Genomic DNA, 14,816 nt, shown 5'->3' with positions numbered 1-14,816 from the left:
ACAAAACGAAAAAAAAAAGGTTATGGAGATCACTAGAAAAAAAAAGAAGGAGATTACTATAAACAAAAATTAAAAACACTATTCTGGAGATCTGGCGAAAAAACAAAAATTTTTATTCATGAGATCACAAGAAATAATAAAGAAATCAGTTTATCAGAACTCTGTGTGAATATCAGCAGCAAAACAACGTCATTATTCTAGCATTATAAAGAAGAAGAGAATGCACTGCATTGAAAGATTACAAAATGTGCAGCATTTGTGCTATCTCTATTACGAACGCTAGTTTTACCAGACCGATCGCTTCGTCTGGTACTTGATTGAATTTTGTGTGTCGGAATTGTTTTTGTTGTCGGAAATTAAAAACACTATTGACCCATACTGACACCCATATTGACAGAAAAACACAGAATTGTTGACATTTTTGTAGATTTATTAAAAAAGAAAAACTGAAATATCACATGGTCCTGAGTATTCAGACCCTTTGCTCAGTATTTAGTAGAAGCGCCCTTTTTATCTAATACAGCCATGAGTCTTTTTGGGAAAGATGCCACAAGTTTTTCACACCTGGATTTGGGGATCCTCTGCCATTCCTCCTTGCAGATCCTCTCCAGTTCTGTCAGGTTGGATGGTAAAAGTTGGTGGACAGCCATTTTTAGGTCTCTCCGGAGATTCTCAATTGAGTTTAAGTCAGGGCTCTGGCTGGGCCATTCAGGAACAGTCACAGAGTTGTTGTGAAGCCACTCCTTGATTATTTTAGCTGTGTGCTTTTATTTTTTGCACTATAAACGAAAATAGAGTGACAATTTTGAAAAAAATGCAATATTTTTTACTTTTTGCTGTAATAAATATCCCCCAAAAATATATAAAAAAAACATTTTTTCCCTCACTTTAGGCCGATACATATTCTTCTACATATTCTTGGTAAAAAAAAAAAATCACAATAAGCGTTTATTTATTGGTTTGCGCAAAAGTTATAGCGTCTACAAAATAGGAGATAGTTTATGGCATTTTTATTAATAATATATTTTTTACTAGTAATGGCGGTGATCAGCGATTTTTATTGTGACTGCGACATTATAGCAGACACGGCGAACAATTTTGACACATTTTTGGAACCATTGGCATTAATACAGCTATCAGTGCGATTAAAAATGCACTGATTACTGTAAAAATGTCACTGGCAGTGAAGGAGTTAACCACTAGGGGGCAGTGTAGGGGTTAAGTGTGCGTGTTTTTTTTTAACTGTAGGGGGCGTGGCTTGGCGTGTGACGTCACTGATCGTCTTTCCCTATAACAGGGAACAGACGATCAGTGACAGCCTCACTAGGAAGCAGGAGGAGAGGTTTGTTTACACTTACCACTCCTCGTTCTTCAGCTCTGTGACCCAATCGCGGGACACAGGCGCCGATCAGGTCCGCGGGTCCCACGGCCATGGAGCTCAGGATCGGTTTAGGGGTGCGCCGCCTGCGGCGCGCGCGTGACCCACGGCTGGGCACTTAAAGGGCAACGTACCTGTACGTGCTTGTGCCCAGCCGTGCCATTCTGCCAACGTATATTTGTGTGAGGTGTTCCTTAAGCGGTTAATGAGGAAAAAAAATACTTAAAGTGGGGTACCCCCTAAAAAAAAAAAATTAAAAGTCAGCAGCTACAAATACTGCAGCTGCTGGCTTTTAATAATCGGACACTTACCTGCCCCAGGGTCCAGCGATGCGGGGGAACGAAGCCCCCCCTCGTTCCCCGCTCCGCCGTCATGCGTACTGTGGGCACCCGGCTGTGGCTTCACAGCCGGGCACCCACTGCACATGCGCGAGCGGCGCAGGGCGCCGTGATACGCCGTGCAGTCACCTGGGACACTTGACAGGTCCCAAGTGAACGTGCGGCGCGAGGGGAAGTGATGTCACCAACCCGGGCAACGAAGAAGGCAGACTACGAGGGACCCCCTAGCAACAGGTATTTAGAGGTGAGTAAAAAAAATTTTTTTTGCCAATTCATTTTTCTTAAGAATTTTAAGCACCTTTTAATTTTTTGGTGGCAACACCACTTTAAATGATTTTAGCAAATGGCTGCAATATAACAGAGTGAAAAATGTAAGGGGGTCTGAATAATTTCCGTCCCCACTGTGTATATATATATATATATATATATATATATATTATAATATACAAAATAATATATGTGTGCTTGTATATATAAATATATACACACACAGTATAATATATAAAATGAAATATGTGTGTGTATTTTTCTCTTCTGGTTACTCTGCCTCACTGTCATCTGTGTTCTTTGCATTGCTACCCTGAATGCTCCCGAATTCCCACAACCTAAGTTCCCCCACCCACACACACATCCCTATAACAATACAGTGAGCTCCCTGCCTAGAAGGCTACGTCCTTCCAAGTTACGCTTATGCGGCCAGCTGCGCCGTCACATGACACAGTAAACCGTCATGTGACACAACATCTCCTCGCAGCTCAAGTACGGAAGTGGGTCGCCTTTCCAGCAGCGTCGGCTGAGAGGCAGCATGCCACGTGACCTCAATGTCCTACTCTGATTGGACAATGCTCTCAGGCAACAGAGACGTCGGTAGGAAAGTGATAAAAAAAAAATTGAGAGACGGAGACGTCGGAGTGAAGGACAATAAAAACGGGAGTCCCCAAAAGAACAGGGTTGTATTTTAATGGACTGCTCAAGGGAAGATAACTGTCAGCAGACGCTTCCCATCAGGTGAGCTGCTGCTGAGTAGTCACGTGATGACTGCCTCTCATGCAGTGTAGCCTGGAAGGTAGGACTGCTAGTGTTTTCCAGCCTGCTGAAGAGAGATAGGAAGTGTTCCTAGGGTGATAACATCTGACTGGTCGCCATGGTGATCTGAGGTCACAGGAAGATGGCGGCGCCCAACTCCCACTCCAAGGCGCTGTTTGTGACCCCGGACGGCGTGCCCATGCGGTTCTATGTCCGGCCCGGACCCAATAAGCGCCAGCTGGCCCCTCTCATCACACATGGAGGAGGTGTGGTGTGTCGTATCCAGGAGCCCGGGGCCTTCCTCCTGGCTGACCCCACTGAAGACCAACTGGGTCCCGGGTACATCTCCACCTCCTTCATCACCGACTGCGTAAGCAGCAACCGCAGCTTTTCCCCCCGGGCTTACCGCCTACTGCCTCTCAAGACTGGAACGGGCCTATTGAGAAGTTTACCTTCTAGATTCTCTACTGTCCAATGTGGAGGGTCTGAGGATCTCAAAGGAAAACCTACTGTTCAGACTAACAATGCGGAGACCACTGTACAGGGCCAAAAGAAAAATGCCACCACTTCAGTGACCACCCAAGATGGGGCGATTGGGGAGAGAGAGGACAACATGGAGCAGATGGGAAATCTTAGCCCAGAGTGGGCTCAGGAAGATGATCAGGGCCACAAAGGAAGTTCTCCTGTTGACATGGCCAACAAAGAAGAGGCTGACGCTCAGGGCAGTAGAGGAACCTGCACCTCTATAAAGGCCACCACAGAAGAATCAACTAGGGAAACAGAGGACAATGGGAAGATGAAGGGGTTTACTAGCTCTAGAAGGTCCCATGGAGATAAGGAGGGCCACAAAGGAAGGTCTTCTGTTGACCTCACCAACAAAGAAGAGGCCACCACACAGGGCAATAGGGAAACCTGCACCTCTATGATGGCCACTACAGAAGAAGCAACTGGGGAGACAGAGGTCAATGGGGAAAAGAAGGGATTTACTAGCATTAAAAGAACACATGCAGATAAGGAGGGCAACAAAGGAAGTTCTGCTGTTGACCTGACCAACAAAGAAGAGGCTGATGCACAGGGCAGTAGTGAAACCTGCACTTCTATGGTGGCCACCACAGAAGAGGCAACTGAGAAGAGAGAGGGTAATGGGCAGAAGAAGAGGTTTACTAGCCCTAGAAGGGCTCCTGGAGACAAGGAAAACCACAAAGGAAGTTCCGCTGTTTACCTGACCAACAAAGAAGAGGCTGACACACAGGAAAATAAGGAATCCTACACCTCTACAGTGACAACCACTAAAGAGACAACTGAAGAGAAAGAACGCAACATGGAGAGAATGACCGGGGCCTCTCGAGAAGAAAGCAGCAAAATCCCTGCTTCAAAAAGTAGAATTCCCACCAAACCAGCCTCTGAATGTAGAGAGAACCTGAAACCTGATGTGTGTACAGCTTCACCTAGAGATGGCACCTGCATGGAATTGGCCACTGAAGATAAAAGGGGTAAAAAGAATACTGGGGGAGCTGTTGCTGCTCACAGTACATCTAGAACTCAGAAGAAGGCCCTTTTTGTAGGAATGATAGATGTAGAACAGACTCTTAATGTAGATGAGAACTATAGTTCATTAATCATTCCAGATCCTAGAACCAGCACGCCAGCTCCTGGGAACCCTAATACTGTAAAGGACTTAGAGGCTGATACAACAGATGACAATGCCGTCATGAAAGATGGAGAATCTCATCTTGTGACACAGTTTAGGAGGCCAAAAAGGAAAGTAGCAAGCATAACATTGTTTGACGGTAGAGAAAACCAGCATAGTCCAAACACGAAGCAAAGGCGAGCTGAGAAGATAACAAACATGCAAGAAGAACCCAGGAATGAGACACGGATGTCTGATGAGAAGCACTGTGGTCCGGTAGAGCAGAGTCACGGTGCTGAATCCCCAACTGGGCAGATGGAGCATCCTAAGGCAGATTCCCCAAAGAAATGCACTGCCAAGGAAACGGGCAGACAAAGTATAGAGAGCCAGCAGGTTCAGGCAGTTATTCCACTTCAGGGTCATGAGGCAGCCACTACCCTACGACAAGGGCGAATGGCCTTCACCAAAGAGGAAGACTTGGCCATCTTGGTATATATTCGAGATAATGCTTCCTCCAGCTGTACAGTCACTGGCAATGTACTGTGGAAGGATATGGAGAAGAAAAAGGTGCTTGGGAGGACCTGGCAGGCCATGAAAGCACGCTATGTTAAGTACCTTGTTAATCACAAATATAAGTACAAGTTACCTCCCAAATGCTCTACTTTCTCAAGCAAGAACTCTAGTTCAAAGAGAATGCACAAATTTGATAAAACAAATGATTCATGGCTGAACTGTGCTTCGACTTCTTCTATGACTCCTAAGAATTGTGATGTCATCCAACCTCAAGACCCTGCTGATATTCCTCAGAATTGTGATAGCACCCAATCTAGTGTCTCAGCTGATATCCCTCAGAATTGTGATATCACCCAACCCAATGCCTCCGCTGATATCCCTCAGATTTGTGATACCACTCAACCCAGTGCCTCAGCTTATATCCCTCAAAATCATGATGCCATCAAACATAGTGTCTCAGCTGATATCCCTCAGAATTGTGATACCACCCAACCTAGTGCCTCAGCTAATAACCCCAAGAATTGTGATACCACCCTACCCAGTGCCTCCACTGATATCCCTCAGAATTGTGGTCCCACCCAACCCAGTGCCTCAGTTGATATCAATCAGCAGTTTAATCCTACCAAACACAGTGCTACTAGTGGTACCCCTCGGAAAAATGGCACTATGCCGCCCACTGCATCTGCTATTACCCCTCAGAGAGCTGACACCATGCCACCCACACCTACTTCTTCTGCTGTTGCCCCTCAGAAATGTGTTACCATGCTACCCAGTGCTTCTACTGATACCCCTCAGAAAAATGACATTATGCCACCCACTGCTTCTGCTGTTACCCCTAAAAAATGTGAAACCATGCTACCCAGTGCTTCTTCTGATACCCTTCAGAAAAGTGACTCTGTGCTACCCAGTACCTCTGCTGATACCCATCTGAGCTGCAGAGTTACACAGTATGAAGCCTTCACTTCTGCTAATACCATGGAGACTAATATTGCCTCAAAGGAACAATGCATTTCAACACCCAGGAAGAGGTCCTCTGATCCAACAAATGATAACGAGTCTTCAACGGAAGAGAAAGGTGTGAACATATGCCAGGCTGCATAACTGCAGTTCACTACAATAAATATCTTTCATGTGAACAGGGACTAAGCAAAGTAACAGGTTTTCTTGATAGCAGCACCAGAAGGAGTTACTATTTGCCTTTCCATATCCAACACTTTGGCATCCGAAAACTTTTATGCAAGTTACAACTTTCTCAGACCTGTGCATGCTCTCCCCTGTTCCCGTGCAGCCCATGGCTGGTGATTGGGAACTGCATTGTGGGAAGCATGTGAAGTGTCCTCCATACTCAGAAGTAGCAGTTTGTTTAAGCTACAGCATTGGGTGAGCATGAAAAAGGTAAGTATTAACTCATAGTGGTGTCTGCTATTAAGGGAATGTGTTACTTTGCCTAGTTCAGGAAAAGCAGAAACTCACCATTAAGGCTGGCCATACATTATAATGTTTTCTTATACATTTTGCCATTAGATTTACCAAAACCATATAATATGAGGTCAAACCTAAACACTTTTATTTTGTATGCAATTAAGTAGGCCCTTGCACTACACAGTTGAAGGTAACTGTAAAGGAAATTGAATAAGAATATTGTATAATGTATGGCCAGCTTAACAGTCCAAGCCAGTCCCTAGTAACATCATGCCCCATATTTGTGTATATATATGTTGGCTCTTTGATACCTCCTGGTCTTGGCCAGGGGAATGTTTCATGTGCAGTAGAGACTTTCAGTCATGCCCATCACACCTCCAGAAGATAGGCATCAGAAGAGTCTATGTTAAGGTGCCCACTGAGGGCAAGATGGTTGTCAACCAATTTTGGTCATATCTTGTGAGGAGTTTTAAAGCTGCTACTGTGTAGATTTCCTGTTTATTCTGCAAGCTGGTTCTGCTCTGCTGAATTCAGCTGTTGCCTACAGATGAGCAACCATTTCGGGCCAATGGTTTCCAACCTCAGTCCTCAAGTACCCCCAACAAGCCATGTTTTGGGAATTTTCCTCAGATAAAATAGCTCTTGTAAATGCCAAGCCATTGACACTGGGGGTACTTGAGGACTGAGGTTTGGAAATCACTGATTTGGGCAATGGACAGGGTAAAATACCTCTAAAAAAAAGATGGTGACCAGACAAGGTTTTCCAAACTGTGCACTGCTCCTTCCCTAGCCTAGTACCTCTGAGACAGGTTGGCTCCTAGTCCAACCATTGTGGACTTTCATCAACCTCTAGGCATTCCCAGCTACCAGTTCTTGGGGAAGAAAATTTTTGGGGAGCTAGAAAACCTTTCCTGATCACCTCCTAAGATGAGATGTGACTACGACTGTCTATTTGTGCTCTTTGTCTCCCACATGCCTAGGCTTAGAGAGAAACACTTTGGCAGGCAGATCACTCTTTGTTGCAAAGTTGGGTCAAAAGGCATCTTCAGATGGTAGGATGGTGTCTGCTGGTCCTCAGATTTCTATGGCCAGTTTTAAACTAGGTAGAAATTTTGCTTATAAAAAACCTGATCTCACTTTTTTTTTCTTCTTCTCTCTATGCCTGTTAGGTAATAAGATGTTGCCTTTACCTCATTCCCCCAAGACTGTTCGACCAGATAGGAAAGATTCTGGTAATTCTGAAGAGCTGCATATATTTGAGGCTGCAAACCTGGAATTTGAGGTATGCTGTGCTACCTTCATCTGTATTTGTTGACACCACTGTGCAGTAATTAGCCTTTGTCAATGAAGCTGCAAATTTCCGCTTTATTATTAGGTTTAAGGAAAGAGTTGCACAAGGAAGGCACCTGTACTGAGAGGTTGGCAAAGTCACAGTGTAAAGAAAGAAGAAAAGTTTTAAATTAGCTGAGCACCAGGCAGTAATAAAGGCACAGATTACAGCAGCTCTGTACTCAATACATCCCTAAATTATTTTGAATGTGGTACTATGAAGACATTAAAAGGTGTGAGAATTCAATTGGGTTTTAAAACAAAGGTGGAGGTAGGAAAATATTTGTAAATTTGTATTGGAGGTACTGCCAGGAGTTTACACGGCATATCTAACCCCCTGTAATACACCACAGGAGACGGCCCCTTTCACACAGCCGTTCTGATCAAGTCCACCTGTCAATTTTTCAGGGGGACCTGATTAGATGGTCCTCCTGATCGGTCTCATCCTTATGGACTGTCGGGTGTAAATGGACACAATCCTCCAATTCAGTCCCCTAAAAACAAATGGAAGGGGATCTGTTCTCCATGTAGGCTGATCAATCGCAGGGCAGGCTGGTGTAAATGGACAGCAGAGTCTTTTTACACCCAGCTGCCCATAGAGCAGAGCAGGCTCTTTCGTGTCCGCTCTACATAAACTGAGTGGACACTGACTTGTCATGCGCCCGTTCTGCTCTGATCAGTAGGGGATCTCAGAGCAGATCCGGGCCCCCGCTGATCAGAATGGACTCTTCCTCATGTGAAAGGGGCCTTAAATGTTAGGGTGCTCTGATTTACAGAAAATGACTATCTGCTGTGGTCTCTCACTCAGCCTGTCTCGTCTTCTGCACTGTAATTTTGATTAGTGAGGCCTTATCACATCTGATGGGTCAGTACTAAGGTGTGCAAGGGATTAGTCTAGAACCAGCAACCAAAAGAACTATCTATTCACCCTGGTATTGAGGATTCCCTAGGCACTTCACAGGGGATTGGAAGTGACATGCTGGCACCTGGAGATGGCAGTAATACAAAGTGGCAGTTAAAATGTTACTAAACCCAGGACCCTGCATTCACTATATCTGGTCTCCCACAGTATACAGAACATGGAAATGCAATTATTTTAGTAAATATAAACTGCTAAATATCTTTCCCATCAGCAGTATATAGCAGTCTTGTGACTTCTATCAGTGCCCGGTTAAAGCTTGTAGGAGGAGTTTTCATTCTCCTCTGACTGTCCTAGTAGGCTGCAGGACCTCTGACCCTCTGTCTCGACAGTGGCAATTGGCCCTGTGCTGATCACATTTACCCCCCCCCAAAAAAAAAAAAAAAACCTCTAGCATTACACACCAAACTGAGCATGTGCAGGGTTCCTCCAACTCCAAGGTGCTGTTCTATCAGCAGATGGATTGGGGACAGTAAAAGAAGGGGCGGATCAGAGAAGATAGGATCAAACAGCCTTTTTGCACAATGCCGAGCATTCTTTACTGTATATACAGAATGATTTTACGGTTGTGGGTTTAGTAACACTTTCATTTTTATTTCCATTTTCTACCTACTGGTTTGTTTTAATGTAAATGTAGGAACTATTTTCACTTTTGAAGGTTGACTTTTTGAAATCCCCCCCCCCTCCCCCGGTAATGCAGACATCTACTGGAGAAGAGCTTACAGCCTCTGTCAGGATTTTAATTAATTTTCAGTGCAAGCAGCTGGTGTCACTGGGATCTGTTTGATTTTTTTTTTTTTATATATTTTCCCCCCGATCCTGGGCTATGAAAGTTTCACCTCTACAAAAGCTCCTCACTAAGGAGAAGGCCCTCCACTGCATCACACAGAGCAAAGCAGGGCCTCCGTGCCCTAATGTAAGGTTTTCAACATTGCTCGTGGGATGCGCTCAGTGGAATGTGTGCAGTTCTGAAAATGCTAAAACACAATCTTTCAGGAACTGCCAGTAGCTCGGGTCCAGTTTAATCACAAGATGAAAGTTTATTTCCCAGTGAAAAAAAAAAGAAGCATATTCAGAACATTTCTGAATGCAAATACAATTGCTTCTGCAGGTATAGAGATATACCTGTAGCTCTGCCAGAAATCCAGTGAGCTCCTAACTTCCTGTAAGAAGTGGACAAGTCTGCACCTAACTTGTAGAGCCCTTTCACACTGCTAGTGCGTCCGCTAGTTTTAGCGGCGCTTTACTGCTGTTATAGTGGTGGTTTTCGGCCACTAGCAGGGCGCTTTTAACCCCCCCCCACTAGCGGCTGAGGAAAGGGTTAAAACCGCCCGCAAAGTGCTATTGTCGAAAGCCCTTTGCAGGCGCTTTGGCAGTGCTGCCCATTGATTTTAATAGCAGGGGCGGTTTAGGAGCAGTGTATACACCACTCCTGCACCGCCCCAAAGATGCTGCTTGCAGGACTTTTTCTTCAGTCCTGCAATCGCACCATCCCAGTGTGAAAGCACTCAGGCTTTCACACTGGGGTGGCTTGAGAGACACTTTACAGGCAATATTTTTAGCTCTAAAACGCCTGAAAAGCTCCTTCAATGTGAAAGGGGTCTTAAGCAATGTTATCAGCCTTGTCTGAGTATTCCTCTGCTGGACTACAGAACTTCCCCCATATGTTATGGAGATGAGTAGACGGGGTATGGCAACAGCTTCTTGCAGATGATCCAGGGTTATCCAAGGCACAGAGTCTAAGCACCAGCTGGTCTTCACCAGAGCTTCTAATAGTGGAGATGGGCCAGGAGTCTTAGTGGCCTCTGAAGCTCTTTACTGCAGACTAGTACCAGGTCACAGCCTTCAGGATCCCCCCACCAAAGGGTGAGTGAGGACAGAGAGGCAAAGGAGTTGTCAGATAGATATAATTACTATATAATAATAATCCCTGGTCATGGGCAGGCAAGAGAGTGGTCATGTACAAGCAGAAGCAATAGACTAGGCAGGTCAGTCCTAGTCAACAACAAAACAGGCAAGCATCAGTGTAATATGGCTCTTTTGCCCAAATCAGGGTAGCTTGTGGCAAGAAGACACAGCACCTGCCTCTTCACGGGCTGGAGCTTAAATACCATTTTTTTTTTTTTTTTAAATGCTTTAGTGAACAAAACACAGCCTTCCAGAGTAGACAGAACTTTTCGGTCATGGATACAAAATCCTCTGCATGAAACATACAATTGTTTTTAACATATAGAAATCAAAAAAGCCAATGCAACAATACAATCCTCCACTGCCCCACATTTTTCTAGCCAGCAGAACATTGCAATAACCTCATCTGCAGGCGCTACAGTGGACTAAGACCAGAGTGCCCACAATTTCCCAGATTTACCCAGGTCATCTCTATGCTAGTAATTATAGTGTGCGTAGTGGAGGGTGTTACCAACATTATTGATCCATTCTTTTTGAGAGGGTGGATCAGCAGGTTTCCAGTATTGTAGCATTAATTTGCGGCCCTGGAAAAGAAATACCCTTTTTATCATCGGACATGCCCAGCATTGTTTTAGGGAAATCTGGAAGCTCCGGCAGGAATTCTGCAAGCACCATTAGAAGTTCTGGCAGGAATGCAGAAAGCACCATTGGAAGTCCTGGCAGAATATCCTGGTGGACCTGGAGGTTCAGGAATCCTTGAAATGCAGTGATGGGAGGTGTAGGAGCTTGTCCAGGAAATGCAGAGATGAGCAGCGTGAGAGACTACTAACAGAGGGGAGGCATTCTGTAGCTTAGCAAGCAGGACTGTCAATACTTTTTGTAATTTTAGCACAGCAGATGCATTGTCAGCCAACAACGGGAACGTTGGAGCCTGCCGGATTTCTGGCAGATCAACAGGTGTTTTTCTGTACTTGTAGCGTTTTTAAAGGAATAAAACATAGGAAATGTACATGGATTCCGGAGATGTATTGAATGTCTTACAATATTTACCTGTTTCAAGGAGACTGATGACAACATGTCAAGTCCTGAACAGCCAGCTCCAGTGGTCAGCCAGACTGAGAACAACAACAGTACATCACATGTGGATGAAACTCCCCCCACTTCACAGGCATCTGAGAGCGAAGACCTTCAGGAAGCCATGATTGATATGATAACAGAGTTTAAGCTTGATGTCTCCCTTGTAACACAAGCCCTCTTTTTTAACAGCGGAGAGCTGGGCAGCACCAGACACTTCCTGCGTACAGGCTCCCGCCCTGATGGTTATCCTATTTGGGAGCCAAAGGATGACTTGGACTTAATGAAGAACAACCCAAAGATGCAATCACATCTGATTAATAAATATGGTGCAGATAATGTTGCCAGAAGAGTGGCTTTCCTGGCAAGTTAGCATCATTTACAGTCATACTCTTATGGTGTGCGAAGTGTATTATTCCACAGTAAACACTCAGATTAGTGAGATTCATTTTGATTGATTGCTATGAATCACTGTACTTTTCACATCATAGTAACAGTGGAATTTATCAAACCTGTAGGTGCCGTTGCCTGCAGATTTACATGTTTACTCCTTTCATTATTGAATGGACAATATTGTTGTTTTTAATATAAGTCACTCTAAGTCTGTATAAGTTCAAATAAATGTGAATAATAAAAAGTGAACGTTGCTCCCAGTATAGAAGAAATTGGGGCCAATTTACTAAAACTTGACAGTGCAAAACCTGGTGTAACTCTGCATAGAAACCAATCAGCTTCCAGGTTTTATTGTCAAAGCTTAACTGAACAAGCTGAAGTTAGAAGACGATTGGCTATCATGCACAGCTGCACCAGATTTTCCACTCCCCAGTTTAATAAATCAACCCAATTGAATACTCACCTCTCCTGCTGCCTGTTCTGCTTATCTGTGCTGCACTGAACAGACACCACCGACTGAAGATTCTACAGAACCCAACACTTCCCGGAGTGTCAAATTCTGCCGTTTCTTCAGTTGTTTTTTTTTTTTTCACTACAGCAAAGACTGGCAGAATGGGCAGCACAAGCATCGAGCATTCAGTGTCTTCTTCATGTGGAACAGTTTTAATAAATAAATACACATTTATTTTAGTGACAGATTTGCTTTAGCTCTGTTATATAATACAGTTACATTATAAACGTTTTCAAGTAAAGTTTATATGTGTTTTATTTTCTTGTACATGTGTTTTCTTCTTCCTTTGGCCATCCATTATTTAATTATGCCCACATGCTATGCGTACACATAGGGCTTATTTACACTTGCTTTGGCTTCAACACACATTAAAGCGCCTACCTCTTCAACATGCTTTTATGATGTGTTTTTGTTGCTTCAGTGGTGCTTCCGTGATGCTCTTTTGAAGCTTTACAGATGCCCTGCATGTGAATATCTCATACCTGCAATTGCAAAGCTAAACTAAAGACTCTCAAGAGCCACAGGTGCTTCAGGCAAGCTTTGTCATAGCGTTCTATGGAGGCTTTGAAGATGCTTTGATGCACCATTAAAGCGACATGGGGTATAGTTTTTGAAGCGAAAGCAAACGCAAGGTGTAAACAGGACTGTAAGCTAACCATTTTATTTTGTGACAGGAGCTTTGACCGGCATTCAGAGAGCTTTAACAAAGCATGTCCGAAGCCTTGTTTTGAAGCAAGTGTAAACTAGCCCTAAGGCTGCATTCATATAGCAATGGAAAGCTGACGCAGTGATTCCCCGCTTTGACAGCTCTCCGTTACCTGTGGAGGGAGGCAGTGTGGTGTGCAATTTAGCACATGACACGGCTTACTTTTTTTAAATAACTTTATTTGAAGTGTACAAAACATACTCTTCATTTACAGCAATGTACAGCAGTTCGACGTGGTATGCTGCAATAACATTCCGCATATCTGCATTGTATGGCAGCACACTGCAATTGTTTCCTGTGTGTCCCTGCAGTAATAAATGTTTTACCATGAGGTAAAACGTCGGTCACTGCATATTGTGTGCAATCACCCTAAGTGTAGTTGACTTTTTCTTGCTAACAGTGCCTTAGTGTATTGGGGTGCAGCACCCACCTTGCCCATCCTGACTCCACAGCTTCACAAAATGCCTGTTTTACACCACACAGCTCTGATCTACTGGAGATGATAAAAAGCCTTCCGTGTGCATCAACCCCTCTAATACTTACTTTAGCCCCATCTCAAACCAGAGATGTCCATGAGTTCCTGATTGACTGGGACACAGCAGGGGTGCATTTGGCCCCGCTACTGTCAATCAAAGTCAGTTAGCCAATGAGGAGAGAGAGGCCGGGGCTGAACGCGGTCCCATGTCTGAATGGATACAGGGAGCCTCGGCTCGGGTGCCCCCATAGCAAGCTGCTTGCCGTGGGGGCACTCGACAGGAGGGAGGGGCCAAGAGCACTGGCGAGGGACCCGAGAAGAGGAGGATCAGGGGTGCCCTGTGCAAAACCATTACACAGAGCAGGTAAGTATAACATGTTTGTTATTTTTATAGAAAAAATACAAGACTTTACAATCAATTTAGGCAGGCCATACATTATACAATTTTCTTGTTTAATTTCCTTTAGGTTTACCTTCAACTATGTAGTACAAGGGCCTGCCTGATTGCATACAAATTGAAAGTGTTTAGGTTTCACCTCATATTATATGGTTTTGGTAAATCAAAAGAAAAATTGTATACTATATGGCCAGCTTTAGTTCCAGAATTACTTTAAGGCTGGGTTCACACTATGTTCAGAGCGGCTCACAGCAGGGGGTTCAGTGCGTCCCCATTCACTATTTCAGGTCTGAATTTTCGCCTGAACTCGAACCTGAAACTGAGCCAAAAAGACGCACGGGATCCTTCTGCAGTGCGCTCTACGGCCCCCCAGAAATGTATGAACCGACTCCATTAAGAGCCGGGCACACTCTCCTGTAATGCAAATTGGATGCATGGAACTCCGCATCCAATTCGCATAAGTGTGAACCTAGCCATGCAATTGTAAACAGCAGGTAATGCAGGTGGTAAAAACAGATTTGTTTTTAGGTTCCAAAACCTGCATAAATAAGTTGAAGGCAATGTTCTTCAGAAATAAATGTTTATGTAAGGATCACTTAGGCTGGGTCTGAGGAATAAATAGAATGAAGAGGCCTTTTTCAGAACTCCCTGTCAACTGGTGGACCACAAGCTGCATAAGAACTTTTAAGCTTTTTGTTTTTTTAAATTCTGTTTATTTAGTTTTATAAGTATAACATCAACAACAGTGGGACGTGCCAGCTGGAACACCATCCCTAACGAGGCCTACGTGGCCCATA

The 14,816-nt window shown here is 44.3% G+C and overlaps 1 protein-coding gene across 1 annotated transcript; it reads left to right on the top strand.

The window, feature by feature from the left end:
• Positions 1-2,484: 2,484 nt before the first annotated feature.
• TERF2IP (TERF2 interacting protein) lies at positions 2,485-12,698 on the top strand. Its single transcript, XM_077470313.1, has 3 exons — positions 2,485-5,960; positions 7,477-7,589; positions 11,524-12,698. The coding sequence occupies exons 1-3, from the start codon at positions 2,885-2,887 to the stop codon at positions 11,908-11,910; spliced, it is 3,576 nt and encodes a 1,191-aa protein (XP_077326439.1). The 5' UTR covers positions 2,485-2,884; the 3' UTR covers positions 11,911-12,698.
• The last annotated feature ends 2,118 nt before the right edge of the window (positions 12,699-14,816 follow it).

This window comes from Lithobates pipiens, unplaced genomic scaffold, assembly GCF_037356315.1.
Source record: "Lithobates pipiens isolate NorthernLeopardFrog02 unplaced genomic scaffold, aLitPip1_a1.2 Scaffold_8, whole genome shotgun sequence".
NCBI lineage: Eukaryota > Metazoa > Chordata > Amphibia > Anura > Ranidae > Lithobates > Lithobates pipiens.
Note: the sequence above shows the minus strand (reverse complement) of the source record. Positions and strands in the feature narration are given on the sequence as shown.